Source organism: Polypterus senegalus, chromosome 4, assembly GCF_016835505.1.
Source record: "Polypterus senegalus isolate Bchr_013 chromosome 4, ASM1683550v1, whole genome shotgun sequence".
Taxonomy (NCBI): Eukaryota; Metazoa; Chordata; class Cladistia; order Polypteriformes; family Polypteridae; genus Polypterus; species Polypterus senegalus.
In genome coordinates, this window is record NC_053157.1 from 239,267,262 (window position 1) to 239,283,947 (window position 16,686).

General features: G+C 42.6%; 1 protein-coding gene across 1 annotated transcript; it reads right to left on the bottom strand.

Annotated features, from left to right (window-relative positions):
* Positions 1–9,413: 9,413 nt before the first annotated feature.
* LOC120528236 (zona pellucida sperm-binding protein 4-like) lies at positions 9,414–13,461 on the bottom strand. The gene is made up of 12 exons (XM_039752354.1): positions 13,257–13,461; positions 13,056–13,177; positions 12,892–12,964; positions 12,612–12,791; positions 12,352–12,539; positions 11,974–12,071; positions 10,779–10,906; positions 10,435–10,624; positions 10,211–10,358; positions 10,002–10,077; positions 9,662–9,784; positions 9,414–9,558 (listed from the first exon to the last, which is right to left on the bottom strand). Exons 1-12 carry the CDS (start codon positions 13,411–13,413, stop codon positions 9,419–9,421), a joined length of 1,623 nt encoding a protein of 540 aa, XP_039608288.1. The 5' UTR covers positions 13,414–13,461; the 3' UTR covers positions 9,414–9,418.
* Positions 13,462–16,686: the final 3,225 nt, after the last annotated feature.

The window sequence follows — 16,686 nt, forward strand, 5'->3', positions numbered from 1 at the left end:
AAATAAACCTCACTAGTAGCTGGTTGGACCACCTTTCGCTTTCAGAACTGCCATACTTCATCATCGCGTGGATTCAACAAGGTGCTGCAAACATTCCTCGGGATTCTCCTCCATATGACCATCACTTAGTGCTGTGCATTAGTCGGCTGCACATCCACAATGCAAATCTCCCATTCCAGCCCAAAACTGAAAGGTGGTCTACTGGACTGAGATCAGGTGACTGTGGAGGCCACTTGAGTCCCATGAACTCCTTCTCCTGTTCAAGAAACCAGTTTGAGATGATTTGAGCTTGTGACATGGCACATGGAGATAGCCATCGGAAGATGGTCAGCAACAACACTCAGGTAGGTTGTGGCATATAAACGAATCCGTGTTGATACTAAGGGGCCCACAGAGTGCAAAGAAAATATCCCCCCACCCCATCACCAGTCTGAACTGTTGATACAAAGCAGGATGGATTGCTGCTTTCATGTTGCTTACCGGACCATCAGAATGCCACAGAAGAAATCGAGACTTATCAGACCCGGCGAAGTTTTTCCAGTAATCTGTGGTCCAGTTTTGGTGAGCCCCATGTGTGAATTGTAGCCTCAATGGCCCGTTCTTCGTTGTCAGGAGTGGCATCCGCTGTTGTCTCCTGCTCCTTTAGCCCACCTACTTCAAGGTTCAACATGTTGTGCATTCTGAGATGTTCTTCTGCACACCTCAATTATAACAAGTGCTTATTAGAGTTACTTTTGCCCAAATCAATCAACAAGCAGCATAAATAAGGGTATGAGCGAGCGCTAGAGATGGGGAAAATGATGCCGAAGTGTCGAAGGTTGTGCCAGTCAATCTGAAGCGAAGTGACAGTGGTCAAAACACCGCTGTCATGTGACCTGTGACATTTAAAGCTTCGAACGTCATCAGTACTTCACCGCCCGCTTCAGTTAGTTTGTTAGCTTTGGCGCTAAATGAACAGGTAGCCTATTTACATAACATGTGTCATTCTCATTCAACAATGTTGAATTTTAGAGATTTGGTGACAGATGGAGACTAACAATGGAAAACTGCTTTCAAAGGTTAAATTGATGGACAAGGCCCTTAGTGAAATAAAATAAACTCAGACTTTTCTGACGTTTTACTAGTGACATGAGGCTGAAACAGCGAGCGCCACTTCTCTTGTGCTTTGGATTTCTTGCCTTTACCTCAGTTAACCACCAGATGGCGCTGTTCATAGTGGAGCTGTGGCATCAAAGCTTTTTCGCACAAATAGAAAGCCTCAAAGCTCACGAAACTTCATTTTTCCCCCATCACTACAAAGCACCTAACAAGTGCAAAAGCTAATTTTAGTGTCACACAGGGAATTTATTCTCCAATTGGTGCTCAGCCAAGTAAACCACTTGCTCAAGGTCACAAAGTGGTGACAGCAATGGGATGTGAGCCCAAACAGCTTCAGCCACGATGCCATATTAATCTGGTTGTTACATGAACAGATTTGCACACAGTTGCCTTGCGCCTGATGTTTGCTGGGACAGCTCCAGGATCCTCACGACTTCATTCTGCATTAGAGGTTTAAGAAACAAAGGGTGGACACAATACAATAAAGACGATAAGCCTGCACATTATAACCTGTCCCAGTGCCTGCCATTTTCCTCTGTAATATGCATGGAATACTCGCCTGAAACTCCAAGAGGGACGCCAATCTTTGGTTCCCCCCGTGGATTTTTGCACGGTCAAAACACAAATTGACAAGTAGCATTAACAGGGAGATTGCGATCGCTCAAAGTAATGCTACATTTGCACTGAATTGGACTTGGAAAACACAAGTGAATCTTATTGAACATTACACTTTGGGCTCGTTTATACTTCACGCTCAGAACTCGTGCACCCATGCGTCATCATTGCCACGCAGGACCAGCATTCATTTGAGCAGGTCCTCATAAATTAATGCAAAGAGTGCAAGAGATGCAGTACCAGCAAAAAGTCGGGTGGGGGCGCAGTGTGCTAAAAGTCGGAACATGACGTCAGAGCTTCTGGTTACTATTTACACACAGAAATCCGCTGTGCTGATCCATGAGGATCGATGTGCGCACTTCGATGTTTGTTTGACGTACGGTTCGATTTGGTGAAGCAAATGCCGACATACAAATGTATTCGTGGTGCTTTTATATTCAAGCGTTGCATATTCCCGATCGTAATGCCACAATACAAAGTCTCATATATATCATCTTTTGTGCCATTTTTTTTTTCTGGGGCTTCCTCCTGACCTAGGCAAACACAAATTGATCGTCACACTGAGCACATGTATGATTTTCCAACTCTCTGCACATTTAGAATCCTTACTTGTATACATGATTTCACTACATTTTACAGAAATCATTAATTTTGCTTAAATAATGAATACTGTTAATAATTACACACACACGGGGGCGACATTGTGGGCCCCCAGTGCTAAAGCTCCACCACCAGGAGTCACGTCGCTGGTATTTCCTGCCTGCGGTTTCCACAGTGGGTTCCGGTTTCCTTCCAAAGAAATAATTTACTGACACTAAAATGATGCCACTGTGTATGTGTGTGCTTGTATTCACGACTTACAATGAGCCAATGCCCGTCCAGGGATGGTTTCTACCTCGTCCCCAATGCTAACTGGAGTGGGCACATCCCTGGATTGATTGAATCAACGTTTCTTAACTTTAAAATATTTGTAGGTGTTGGTCTCGCCCAATGCAGAGATGGATGTCTGAAGTGGAGCTCCTCTAGCATCAGTGTTATTTTTCATATTTGCTTATTATCCCAGGATATCCTGTATTTATTCAACCCGAGGGGGACTGCTACAGTATATGTAAGCACATATAAACATGGCCAACAAGAAGGGAGTCGAAAAGAATCGAAAACTAAAGCTAAATCCAAGCTAAGATCAGCAAGCCCTAGTTCAAGATACAGCCTTTCAGAGACAGACCTGAATCAGCTGGGCAAAAGAACAGACTCCTCAGGACCACGGTCCGCTACATCGTCGCCGGCTGAGAGGCGAGAAAGGGCCGAAGTTTCAGATCATGAGTGCAGAACTCGATAGCTTGCCGATCAGAGAAGATCACCAGAAACTGGAAAAGGCCTTGAAGTCCGGGGCTTCAATCACTCCACGTGAGCAGCGTGGACTCCTTTTACCGTAGATGAAGTAGCAAACTCTACTGTAGCGAAAGCACAATTGAACTGTCTAAACTGCAGGTGATGCTCGCTGAGCTCATGGAAGATCAAGAAAAGCCTTACAGCGTCGTGGATCATACACCGTTCCAGATCTTTTATAATTCATTTTGAAAGGTTATCATTTAAAAGCTAGAGATGGCACTTCTCAGAAACAAGCAAGATATTATATATGAAAAAAATAACACATTCGTATCTTCTGACTTCTCTCCAGCAACAGCTTCTAAACTCGCAGCCTTCTACAACATTAAACAGCGGTTACGACAAGCCAGCGTCAAATACAGCCTCTTGTGTGTGGCAAAACTGAAAGTGGAATGGCAGGGTCAATTCTATGTGTTCGCTAGCAAGTAAGAAGCAGAAAAGGAATTAAGAAAGCTGATCCCGGGACTATTCTGATACATGATAGTGAGTCATGGTGGTTAATGATAAAGCAAGGATTAATAATCTACTGTCTGATCTATTCGTTTTAAAATACGGGTTTTTATCAGCATATATTCTCAGTAATAGTTAGTATCACTAGGGTGCTGTTAGTTTTATTGTGCTTAATTATTTTTTTTTGTAGCCAATTATTTCATCTCTACCCTAAACAAGACTGTTCAATATCATACCCTTGGTTTATTGTTATTGCTGCATTAAGACTTGTTATGCTTATTCTGGACACATTTAACACCAACACCTGGGTTTATTATCTGGGTGTATCATAATGTAGTAAAATTGCTGAAGAACACACACTATCTATCTATATCTCAATTTTTGTTTTTTTTTCTCTTTTTAGAGATATCTATTACCAATATAGTCTATCTTTTAACCCTAAAACGCCACTGCATTGGGGCTTGTTTTGCTTTGCTCTGTCTCTGGGTACGTCAGAGGACTGGGACTGTGTGAAGTGGGTTCTGGCCTCACTTGGGGAGGCAAAAAGGGAGGGTGGGGGGGTTTAGGGGGGGAGAGAAAGAGAGCATGCCTGATATATACCTAATCTATCCTCTTAATCTTTAGAATTATAACTACCAACGCAATAGGCTGCATGGCAACAACTCTAGGGGAATTAGGAAATTAAGACCTAAACTCTCTCACTTCCAGTTAAGAGTATAAAATGACATCCAAAACCCAGAATCAGTGTCTCCATGATGGGAAAGTTAACTTTGTAAGCTGGAATGTCAAAGGCCTGAATCACGAATTAAAGAGAAAGAAAGTACTCTCTCAGCTAACAGGTCTAAATGCTAAAATAGTATTTTTACAGGAGACCCACTTACTAAGCAAGATTAGTTCTAGCTCCAAAAGGACTGGACTGGACTGGCCAAATGTTCCATTCTAGTTTTAAAAAGAAAACTAGAGGTGTGGGAATTCTCATACATAGAACAGTACCATTTGTAGCATCAGATGTAGTATTGGATCCTGAAGGGAGATAAGTGATGGTCATGGGAGACTTACCTAACTGTAAAATGATCTTGATAAATGTGTATGCACCTAATGTTGATGACAAGGAATTTATACAAAATTTATTTGCATCAATTCGCAATCTGAACACTCAAAGTTATAATGGCTGGGGACTGTGTTTTAAATCCACTTTTAGGTAAGACTTCTTCCATGGGGGGGAATGGCAACTAACACCGCAAAGATAATTACAAAGTTATCTGATCACAACTTCAGACTCCTGGAGGTTTTTAAACCCAAATTCAAGAACATATTCTTTCTACTCACCAGTACATCATTGTTACTCAAGGATTGATTACTTCTTCATAGACAATAACTTCTTGCCTATGTTTAAATCTTGCAAATACAACGCCTTTGTTATTTCTGACCATGCACCTATAATCTTTGAGCTAAAGTTACTAAGCCCCATACACTCACCCCACAGATGGCGCCTCAACCTGCTTCTATTAGCTGATGAGAATTGTACAGAATTTATATCCAGGCAGAGGCAGGCTCTACATTCAAAATTCAACCTCTTGACAACTAAAGAAACTGAACTAATCTATATATCCAGACATCATTACTATGAACATGGAGAGAAAGCTAATCAGCTTTTAGCTCAACAAATTCATAAGCAAGTGCGCAACTCAATCTTGGTAATCACCAATGCGAATGGAGATAAAATCTAACACAAAAATATAATGCACACTTTCAGAGACTACTATAAATCCCTATACACTGTACTACTGAGCTTAAGACAATACACAATCTAATGCATTTCTGGATACATTTCAGATATCAAAAAAAGAGACGCTTTTAGTGTGGAGGAACTTGATAAACCTCTGTCGTTATCAGAATTACTAGAAGCTATAAAGTCACTCGAAGGCAGGAAAGCAGCAGGCCCTGATGGCTACCCTGCAGAATTTTACAAGAAATTCTCTGCTCAGCAAGCTCCCCTCCTATTAGCAACATTTACAGAAGCCAGAGATAACCAATCTCTTCTCAAACCTTGCCAAGCACAAGCACTAATCACTGTCTTTCCAAAACAAAATAAGGACTTATTACAATGTGCATCATACAGACCAATTTCACTTCTGAATAACGTTAAAATACTCTAAAATCATAGCTAGAAGGATGGAGAAAGTGCTCCCCTCTTTAATATCACAAGACCAAACTGGATTTATTAGGGGCCGACACTCTTCAAATCTTCAATTCCTGTTTAATGTATTATACTCACAAACTAAATCAAACACCCCAGAAATATTATTATCATTGGATGCAGAAAAGCATTGACATGATTGAATGGAAATACCTTTTACTATATTGGAGAAGTTTGGGTTTGGCCCAACATTTGTGCATGGATTAAATTACTGTATACTAACCCAGAAGCTTCAGTTTGCATCAACAACATTTGCTCAGACTACTTTAAACTAGAACGTGGCACAAGACAAGGATGCCCTTTGTCACCGCTGCTGTTTGCGATTGCCATTGAACCACTGGCAATACATTGTCGAAATACTGATCAGATAAAGGGGATTAGCAGAGAAGGACTGGAACAGAAAATCTCATTATATGCAGATGACATGGTACTGTATATATCGGACCCAGAAAATTCTGTGCCTGCAGTCTTAGCAGCACTCACAGAATTTCAAAAGATCTCTGGTCTCAGAATTAATCTGAATAAAAGTGTACTCTTTCCAGTGAATTCTCAAGCATATAATATTAGATTCACTACCTTTTATCATTGCAGAACAGTTTAAATACCTAGGGTAAACATCACAAGTAAACATAAAGCTCTTTATCAACAAAATTTGCCTCTGCATGGAAAAAATTAAACAAGACTTGCATAGATGGTCAACCCTTCATCTCACACTAGCTGGAAGATATTAACACTGTTAAGATGAATATTCTTCCTAAACTCCTTTTTATTTCAAAACATCCAATATACATTAATAAATCATTCTTTAGGCAATTAGATTCAACAATAACCTCATTTATTTGGAATTCAAAACATCCACGCATCAAAAGAGCGACCCTACAAAGACAAAAGGCAGAAGGCGGCATGGCTCTACCTAACTTCCAGTTTTATTACTGGGCAGCAAATATACAGGCGATAAGAACCTGGACACAAACATATAGACTTGGACCGCAATAGAAGTAAAATCCTGCAGTACTTTGTATTCCTTGCTCTGGGCTCCAATAAAACACACATTATCAGAAATACACCAATAACCCAATTGTGCTCCACTCACTTAGAATCTAGAACCAATGTAGAAAGCATTTGAAGACGGAGAAGCTTCTCTCTGTGGCACCTCTGCAAGAGACCCATCTTTCAACCTTCAGACATATGCAGTTTTTAATATCTGGAAAAAATTTGGAATTAACTTGCTTAGAGATCTTTATATAGACAATGTCTTTGCATCCTATGAACAATTACATTCCAAATTTAACATTCCAAATACACATTTCTTTCACTATCTTCAAATCAAGAACTTTGTTAAACAAAACCTTCCAGATTTTCCTCATCTTGCACCCTCATCCATGCTGGAAAAAATATTGCTCAATCTCAAGGACTTAGACTCCATCTCTACAATATATAAAATCATTTTACAATCCCTCCCTTTCAAAGATCCAAGAGGACACTGGGAAAAAGCTCTCTCAATTAATATATCAGAAAAGGAGTGGAAAGTAGCAATGCAGAGAATTCATTCAAGCTCCATAACCACAAAGCATACAATTTTACAACTCAAAATTATATCAAGCACATCTGTCTCAACTAAAACTCTCCAAAATGTTTCCAGGGCATGATCCAACCTGAAGCACCAAGTCCCAGCCTCACTAGGTCACATGTTCTGGGCCTGCACCAAATTAACATTATTCTGGACCAAAATTTTTAATTACCTTTCAGACAGCCTTGGACTCACAATCCCTCCTAAGCCATTAACAGCTGTGTTTGGGGTTCTTCCAGAGGGGCTTAAAGTGGAGAAAGAAACAAATTGTGATTGCATTCACTCCAGTTTTGGCACGCAGACTTGTTCTGATAAACTGGAAAAACCCAAACTCTCCTCTTTTAAGTCAGTGGGAAACTGATGTGTTATACTATTTGAAATTGGAAAAGAAAATTCTCAGAGGATCTGTACAGACATTTTTCAAAACATGGCAGGATCTAATCAGTAATATTTTAAAATAAGTTTATAAAGCACAGAGAATTTGTTTAGAAGCCTTAAATTTCATGCCATTTGGATTGCTCTCTCAGGGGTGGGAATAGATCTGATCTTAATTTTTCTTTTTGCTAAAACTTCATGGCTTTAAAATAGGAACCCCTCCCCCGAGTTTCAGAACAGTTATCACACCACCCTAACTTTTTTTTTTTTTTTTATGTAGATGCATTTATTATACCTACTTAACTTTTGACATCTAACGATGTTGTTCTAGTATCAGAATGTAGTTCTGGTTCATTTTTGGTTTGAGTTTTTCCATATTTTTGATTCTTGTTCTTTCACATCTTCACGCCCCACAGGTTGAGAACCACTGGATTTAAATCATCTATTTCAGAGATTGCGGTAAGGGGTCACCGGATTTTAACTGTGAGAACAGGTTCGGCTGTGCTGTGAATTGCCTGGAGCACCCAAGATGATCACACACTGCCACCTGGTGGATTCCTCCAAATTTACGTAAAGTACATGCGCAAGTATAAACATGAAAACACTTGCGTAGCAGGAGCATCTGCTGGAAGATGAAGTATAAGCCTGGCCTTACAAATTCAGAGTGTAAACTGGTTTTTGGGACTCCTCTGTATGCAACCCATTGGACTGTGCTGTCTGCAATCAAGAATTTAAAAGGATTCAATGTGGAGAGAAACCAAATGTAGCAAGTTAAATTGATATGAAACCAACGAACTGAGGAGGGCACAACACTAAATGCCATTTCATTTGCAATCGTAGCAGCAGAGAGTTGCAGTATTCCAGATGTGACAAGGAGCAGAGCTTGGACCAGATGTTGGGCTGCACACAGTCAGCTATGATCTCCCCTTACTGATAGGCTACAGAGTGAATCTTCAAGAATGATGAAAATGTTTCAATAGGGTCATGGAAGGACAGGTAGTCACCCATCACCATGCCAAAAGGTTGAATATGCACCCGTTGGTGACAGAGCCAAGCTGAAAAGAGATGGTGTGCTAAAGAAAAAGGAGCTTCAACAAAAATTCACTTGGTTATAATATAACAAGAAGGTAAGGATCAAAATGTAGCAGATGGCATGTCAATAAATTACTGGTACATTTTTTGTACCATAGCACTAAAACCCACAGGATTGTAGGATAGAGCCTAGTGACCGGATAGGGAAAGAGCATGACTCGACCATTTAGCCAATCAAGCCATGACAACCTTTAAAGCAGCCATACTGGTGCATTTGCTTAGTCAATGCGTGACATCAAAAAGAAGAAACATGCCCATTGTATAAAGGAGCCCATAAAAGTACATGAATGTCAGCTCAAAGCTTCCATGTCATACAATGAGCCACTCTGGCTATAAAGTGTAGCTCAAACAAATCCCAGAGTTTAATAGAAGGCAGTCCTGTACAAGCACACACTTCTTTGTTCAGACAATCATTTAAAAGCACTCCACAAGTAGACTTGGCAAAGATGGGATGTGATAACCAAGATAAAACAGGCAAGCTATGAATGATTAAACAATTCCTGGGGGGTAAATGAGCTGAAGTGCAGGTCACCACCCATTTCATAATTAAAATAGACAGCTAGAGCTTGGACACAAGACCCACAGGTTTCACTCCATTTAAAAATTGCACAAGACAAGATTACAGCCATTCATGAAGAGCATTTATTTAAAAATTTCAGATTCACTTTCGGCCAGTTCAGCCTCCTAACAGCAACTATAGCTAAAACCAGGACCACCATCAACATGGCAGCTGCAGCTCCTAGCACAAAGTATCCAGTGGGAAGAGGGGCTGAGGGAGGAATACAAAGGACATTTACTCTCCAAGCCATACAGTGAAGGATGAAGACCTAAAGCAGAACTCTGGACTACTCCAGGATGATGAAGATGGTTACCTTTCTGCTCCAGTCTGGAGGTTTGCATACCATCAGTCTCAAAGACCACAGGACCGCTGTGAACGAGCACATTCTTCCTGGATGAAGCAATTAGTGCAACCTTGTCGGCAGCTCTGCCAGATCCTGGAGGGGGGTTGGGAAAATTGAGTTCAGCTTCACCACCCCAAGCCCCACTTACCAGGCAGTCAACCAGATTTTACACTGCATGTCTATGAGACCAGCAGTCTCCATACTCTGTGCAAAGATTCAGTTATGAGGCACTGCATTACTGTAGTAACAGTGATGCCATGTTCTACAAAACAGGCACCACAGCCAAAACCAACTACGATGAGCTACTCACTTCTTACAGGGCAACTCTGAGTACAGGGGTCTGTGGCAGAGGGATAGCAGGCAGCAGCAACACAGTAGATAAAGATCTGCAGAGAAGCGTCAAGGACACAATGGTGAAACCACACAGCAGAGAAGCTTCAGACCTCATTGAGGTGTATGGATACACACATCTCCAAACTGAAGCAACACGGCAGGATTACCCTTTGCCACAAAGCCCACCTTTTCATCCAAGGCTTGCCGAGCTACAGAGTCCACAAAAGCAAACATCTCAAACACAAATCTCTTGTAATGACTTGGGTAGGCTACTCCAGATGTGCTGTCCACTGTTACCAAGCTCGTCAAATAGTTGTCCCCTGCATATGGGCACCTGGGACAAACAGACCTCCAGTTAGCACTGAACAGCCACCCTCTACACCCCACCCTCCCACAGGGTGGTCACCTACCCATTCACCAGAAGGCTCCACTGGGGCTGGCTGGAAGCAGAAGGTCCTGGGGTGACCCAGCAGTCCCCTAGAGTCAGCACAAGGTTAGGGTCAGTCCTGTTCACGATGTGCACTTCCACAGCCACAGGATCCCTCAGAGTTTTGGTTACAGGGTAGTCCGCATCCACATAGTAGGAGCCATAGGAGGAATCTGACCATGGAAAAGAGCAGAAAGTTACTGGAAATAGCACACCCTAACCACATGATCTTCAGAACTACTAATCTACCAGGCTTTATTGAACCTTCATTTTATTTCCATTCATTTCACAAAATTGATCGATCATGGACCATACACCCTACAGTACCTGTTGCAATGACCAATTCCAGGTCAAATGGCCCTTGCTCTACTACTGGAAGAGGTGGTGCCACAGTATACATCTCAGCCTCCACTTGCACATCCTGGCTTCCTGAGTAGGTGCACTGGAAGAATAATCTGAGGAGAGAAACACCACATCAGGGAGAGGACTGTGGTGTTATGGGTCCACAGCTCGTTGAGAAAAGGCCATTCATTTTAAATAATCACAGCACCCGAGGCGGCTTCGTGAGGGGAGCGTTGTTGTAGCGAGCCGCGGGGCAGTCGTCGATATGGGCGTTTCTCACCGTGTGCACAGGTGAGGAACTGCCCACATTCGTGATTGCTCCCGTGGCTAATGCTACAGCAGGAAGGAAGGGAGGGAAAAAAAAAATGGAGAAAGGAAAGGAGAGGACGGAGGTTACCGGGAGCAGGAAAGGAAGCAGGTCGGTGAAAGAGAGAGCGCGAGCGAGAAGCGGACGGCCGAGCGAATGAGCGCTCGTGGACAGCTGCGTGGAAGCTGGGTGTTAGACCGACACCCAGGTGTTTGTGTTGATGTCGCTCCCGCTGAGCGATCAGGTAGCGGGAGTGACCAGGGAAGGCGACTGGCCGCAGAGAGGCCATTGAAAGGCAGCGGAAGTCGGAGACTTGGTGGTGGGAATCCCCAACGTGAGCGACCTGGCCGCTATGGGAAACCAAGTTCTCCGGGACTGGGATGAGTGCCATACCGGAGCCAGGGATCGGGAGGTCTCCAGTCTCGAATGTGTGATGTAGGAGGGCAGCTGCAGAGAGTGTCTTGCCTGCTGCGAAGCCCAAACGGGATAAGCAGGTGAGACGCTAACAGAAAAGCGCCGGATTTGTTGTTGTTTTTAAGACTGCTTCCATAAGAAGATTTTAACCTCTTGTTTTAAAGGATTGTTTCTTTCTTATTGTTTTAACCGCCACGTTCTTTTATGGATTATTTATTGACTCTTTGAATTGAAACTGCACTATTTGAACACTTGTTTTTGTTGGTTTTTAATAAAAGCACTTTTGCACTTTTTACATTCCCCTTGCTCAGTAATTTGCCTCCATTGACTAGCTCACTCGGTTTCATTATCGACGGTGTTGGGTTCAAGGGTTCCCAAACAGCCATGGGAGCGTGGAGCCAGAACCCACATCGTCACAAGGACATTTAGGGTTAGAGGAAGCAGGTTCAGAAGCCTTACTTGTAGACACTGTCCCTGGTGATGGAGCCCTCTGGACCATTCCTCACAGTGATGGCAGCAGACATGGTGTTCTGGTAAGTCACATTGCCACCAGCCAGCTGAAACAGGAACATTAGAATTACCGTGGACCAGAAAGTCAGTGCAGGGGGTTCCATTTCTAGGTCATCAGCAAGACATTTCTAAGATGTGTATGGTCCAAGAACTTTAATACAAACCTCATCCCCTTTACTAGAGCAGATCAACTACAGAAGAAGGACTAAATATTAGATGCACCACAAGCCATCAGGTCTAATACAGAGATCTGATTACTCAGCTCTCCAACTTGCCATGGTTCACCTCGAGTGCTTCTTGCTTCACATCACCAAGATGGAGTCTCACCTGAACTGTGCTGCCACAGGCACGGACTGGAAACTGGTACATGACAAAGCTGGACAGGCTGGCCACAGGGCTGCAGCTAGGGGAACTGCTGTCCACCAACTGGATGGACCCAAGATCCAGTGAAGGAAGGGTCACATTCTCAGACACCACCACCACAAACTGGCCATCCAGGGTGCACTGCACAGTCACTGGCCAAAGCAAACAAGCATAAATATCCAGTAGCAGCCACCTTTCCTCACTCACACCCCCCAACCACTCACCATCATTGGCATAGTAGCATGGACTGGTGCTGCTGCCTGAATCATAGCAACAGTTGCTGGCTTCACAGTCTGCTTGAGTGATGGATGAAGACCCTCCACAAGGGAGCCTCTCGCTGACCGCAAATGAACATCTCTCATTACCTAGGAGTCTACTATGGACAGCTCGACGACCCGTTTTTTCTTTAAAAAAAAATAAATAAATAAATAATAAATACCACCAGACATTTAAAAAAAAAGCACCCCCACTCACTGCAGGTGCCAACCCTGAACAGAAGCATACCTGGCTTAGGGCATGTCAAGGTTTTCAGATTTGAGCGAGATCCAACGGCAATGGTCACCACGTATTGGGAGCTCTAAAGTGAGGAGAAGAGGCTCAGACCACAAATGACATACAGCTTAATTTAAAAAACAGTAACCAACGGCTGAAACGTCGGCGCTACTCACCTTCTCAGACGCATAACCGTACGTTGAAGAAAAGGGCACAGTTAGTGTGGTGCGGCCAGACTTTTCACGGATGATAACTCCTGGGAGATTGTTGGTCACCTTTACCAGTCCAACACTCGTCTCTGAAAAAGATCGTTTACTAGCTTTACTGGAATACGCAGGAGCTGTCAAATCCCAGTGCCGAGGACACGCCTCACTCACTTTGAAGAAAAACGGTCGTAGAGCCAGCAAATGACAGCATCATCGTCTTGTCACCATCGCATTTTTTGGTCAAGTCTCCTGAGGCAGCAAAAACAAACTTCACCCCCGTCAAGCAAACGACCAGCCAGAAAAAGTAGCAACAATCCAATCGCGCCATGCTGTAAATTCGCCAAACAAAACCACCGCATGAACAAGAGCGCGCGCGATCGCAGGTTTAAATCATCAGCGGCAGCGGCGCGTGCAAGTGACTCGTTAGTGAGATGGTGCGGGAAGTCTGAGGCACTCCTTCTGCTCGTGCGGCTTTATTAATCAATCAGCACGTCACGGCATCGGACTGATATGTCCAGTAGAAGACCGCGTAGAAGTAATCGCACAGCAGGGCGATCTATTAATTAAATGAGGGAAATCAGGAAACATCAAGGAAGAAAAGAAGATGAGAAACGTGACAACTACGAGTATTTCTAAAAATAAATAAAATAAAAATAATAAATAATAAAATTTCTACTAATAAATAAATACAAAGACAGAGGGTTTGAAATTCCTTGCGGAAATGATGTATATTTAAACACATCACTCAATATAGCGCCTTTTGACAACATAATTAAATGTATCGTGCTCATACACTGCTTTAGTTCAACTTTTTTAAACAACTATTACCCAGTTTCCTCTTTCTCACTTCAGTTTAGCGCTTTAGTATTGGAGATGAGTTTCACGACAACTGCGAATCCTAGCGTTTAACGGGCAAATTTATGATGCACCTCTTTAACGTATGCAGTCGCGCACCAGTGCGTCACTATGCTGTGAATCCAGTTATTAAGATATTTTAATTAGCTGAGGGGAAAAAAGGGGATTTTTTTGGACTTATTTAACTTAAGATTGTGTTCAGGTCCCTCTATGGATTATTGCACCAGACATGTGCAAATGATACAAAATAAAAGAGGAAATAAGAAAATGGTATGAGCAGCCGTTTGGTCGAGCTTATTTTGAGTCTCGAGATCTAATAGGAAAAATGAGGGGTACTTAACTCACCCAGTTTTGGTCATTTCTACCATTTAGTTTAAAGTGTGTTATTGACTAAGCAGTCATTAGGTGGCAGTGTGAGTTCAAGAAAAGGCCCTCGTCAGGCAACATTGGATCAGAAACTGAAATCACAGCTGACTTGTACAATTATCTTGACAACCGTTTCAAAGGTAAGTTTATTTTTCTGATATGGTTTGGCATCAGAGGGTTTACTGAACAAAATGATTGCACTAAGTATCAAGAAGTAATTATAAAGAACTGTCTTGTGTGCTCGTATACTGTAACCAACATGATGAATGTGCTGTGACTTCACTATACACTCACCGGCCACTTTATTAGGTCAGAAAGAAATAACTTGGATGGCGCCAGTGTAGTGGCATGTCGTCTACTGCTCTCTAGTTTGCTTATGTCTTTGTTGTTATTTTTGTGTGTCATGCAAAATGTCAACTCACTACTGGTGTATGATCGCTGAACACTTCTGGAGCTTCAATTGTCTGCTGTAAAACTTGTACAGTTGGACAACGGAAAACGAGAGTTTCAGCCTCCCCAGCTCCAAATCGAAATACCGACATTCCTCTACCTTGCTCCAGGTCCACCTCGCTTGAGTAAGTGTCATAGACGATGAGGAAATGCGGTGGACGGTTGGTGAAGTTAAAGGCCTGTTTGGCTCGATCTCCCAAAGTTTTTCTGTCTCAACATAGGTTGGCTCCTCACCTTTTTGCATCATGGCGCTCCCGGGACCCTGTGGATTCCTGGCTTGTACCTGTTTTTGGTTCAGATCAGGCTGATGCCACCCTCGTGCCCCTCCCCACCTCACCTGCACCAGCAAGGAGCAAATCTCCAGAATTTGTGACCTCTGGGGCGCGCGCCGCTCGCTATTATGGCTTTGGACCCGACTCCCATCAGGATGGGTCTAGTGAACGCTAGATCTGTAATGAACAAAACTTTTATTTTAAAGGATATCTTCGCCCCTCATGGATTGGATTTCCTCTTTGTAACTGAAACCTGGTTGTCTCCCGGTGAGTCCAGCGCCTTCTCTGAATTGTTGCCGTGTGGCTGCTCGTATTTTAATTCCCCGCGGTTCTCAGGTCATGGTGGAGGTTTAGTGATTGTCTTCAAATCCAACTTCAATTGCATAAAGCAGTCTCTAGCTGTTTATTTCTCCAGCTTTGAATGGAGTCTTCTTTTTGAGTTGGGTCATTCTGCTGTGCTGCTCTGTGCGGTGGCTTATCGTACACCAAAGTATAAGAAGGATAAGTAAAAGTGACTTTTATTATTTCTTGGCTGAATTTATGACAAAATATGACCAAGTTTTAATTGTTGGTGATTTTAATATCCATGGTTGTTGCACTGAGAAGCCTTTGGTAAAGGACTTTTTACATTTTAGTCTAATTCAGTCTGTAACTGGTCCTACTCATTAACGCGGGCAAGCACTGGATCTTGTCTTATCTCGCGGTGTATCTGTTCTTAATCTGGAAATTGGTGATGCAGTGTTTTCAGACCACATGCCCGTTTTATTTTATTTTGTTCCTCTCTGTCAATTTGCTAAACCGTACGCTCCTGTTCGTCTCTGCTGTGCTCTTAAATCTTCCACTGCCATTCAGTTCTCCGCTGTTTTTAATTATGAAGTGACCTCACTGCCCTCGGTGTCTTCAATACTGAGGAGCTAACACTTCAGTTTAATTCTGCTCGCCAAACTTCTCTGGACTCTGTGGCTCCAACTTAAGCACAGCAGCTCTGAGCCGTGGCTAAATATTAATACCTGAGCCTATAGACGGGAGTGCAGGAGAGCTGAGCGGAGCTGGAAGATGGACAGGTGGCAGGTTTCTTTTGAAATTTGGAGAGATAGCTGGTTGTGTTATCAGAAAGTTTTGAAAGCTGCAAGATCAAGTTATTGGCTCTAACTCTCACAACCCCCGTGTAGTTTATAACACATTGAGTTCTGTTCTTAATGTTCATTATCCTGCCTATCTGGACGCTTCTAGAGAAACTTGCGAGAAATCTCATGACTATTTTTGGAAGAAGGTTGTAATAATAATTATAATAATACATTTTATTTATATAGCGCCTTTCCCATGCTCAAAGCACTTCCGAGTTTTAAGATAGAATGGCAGGGTATATAGCATTGTACAAACCAGCTTAATAAATAAAAAAGATTATGACAGTGAATTCAGAGAAAAATTCTAACAGACAGCATAATTGATGGTCTCACACACACACACAGGTTACATGAACATCTTGACATGGAGGTAAACTGAAAGAAGGGTAATAAAGTCAAGTAGAGCTAAAAGCCTTCCTGAACAGATGAGTTTTGAGTTGTTTTTTTAAAAGAATTCATGGAGTCAGCTGACCTGATTAATTTCTGTAGGTCATTCCAGAGTCGGGGCACTCGCTATACAGCTGAAAGCCC

Excerpts from the sequence above, each read along its gene's own strand:
- LOC120528236 (XM_039752354.1), bottom strand. The coding sequence starts at position 13,413 with ATGGCGCGATTGGATTGTTGCTACTTTTTCTGGCTGGTCGTTTGCTTG. Across the intron at positions 12,792-12,891 it reads CTTGACATGCCCTAAGCCAG|AAAAAACGGGTCGTCGAGCT; the intron begins GTATGCTTCTGT and ends TTTTTTTTAAAG. Across the intron at positions 10,625-10,778 it reads GGAATTGGTCATTGCAACAG|ATTCCTCCTATGGCTCCTAC; the intron begins GTACTGTAGGGT and ends TTCCATGGTCAG.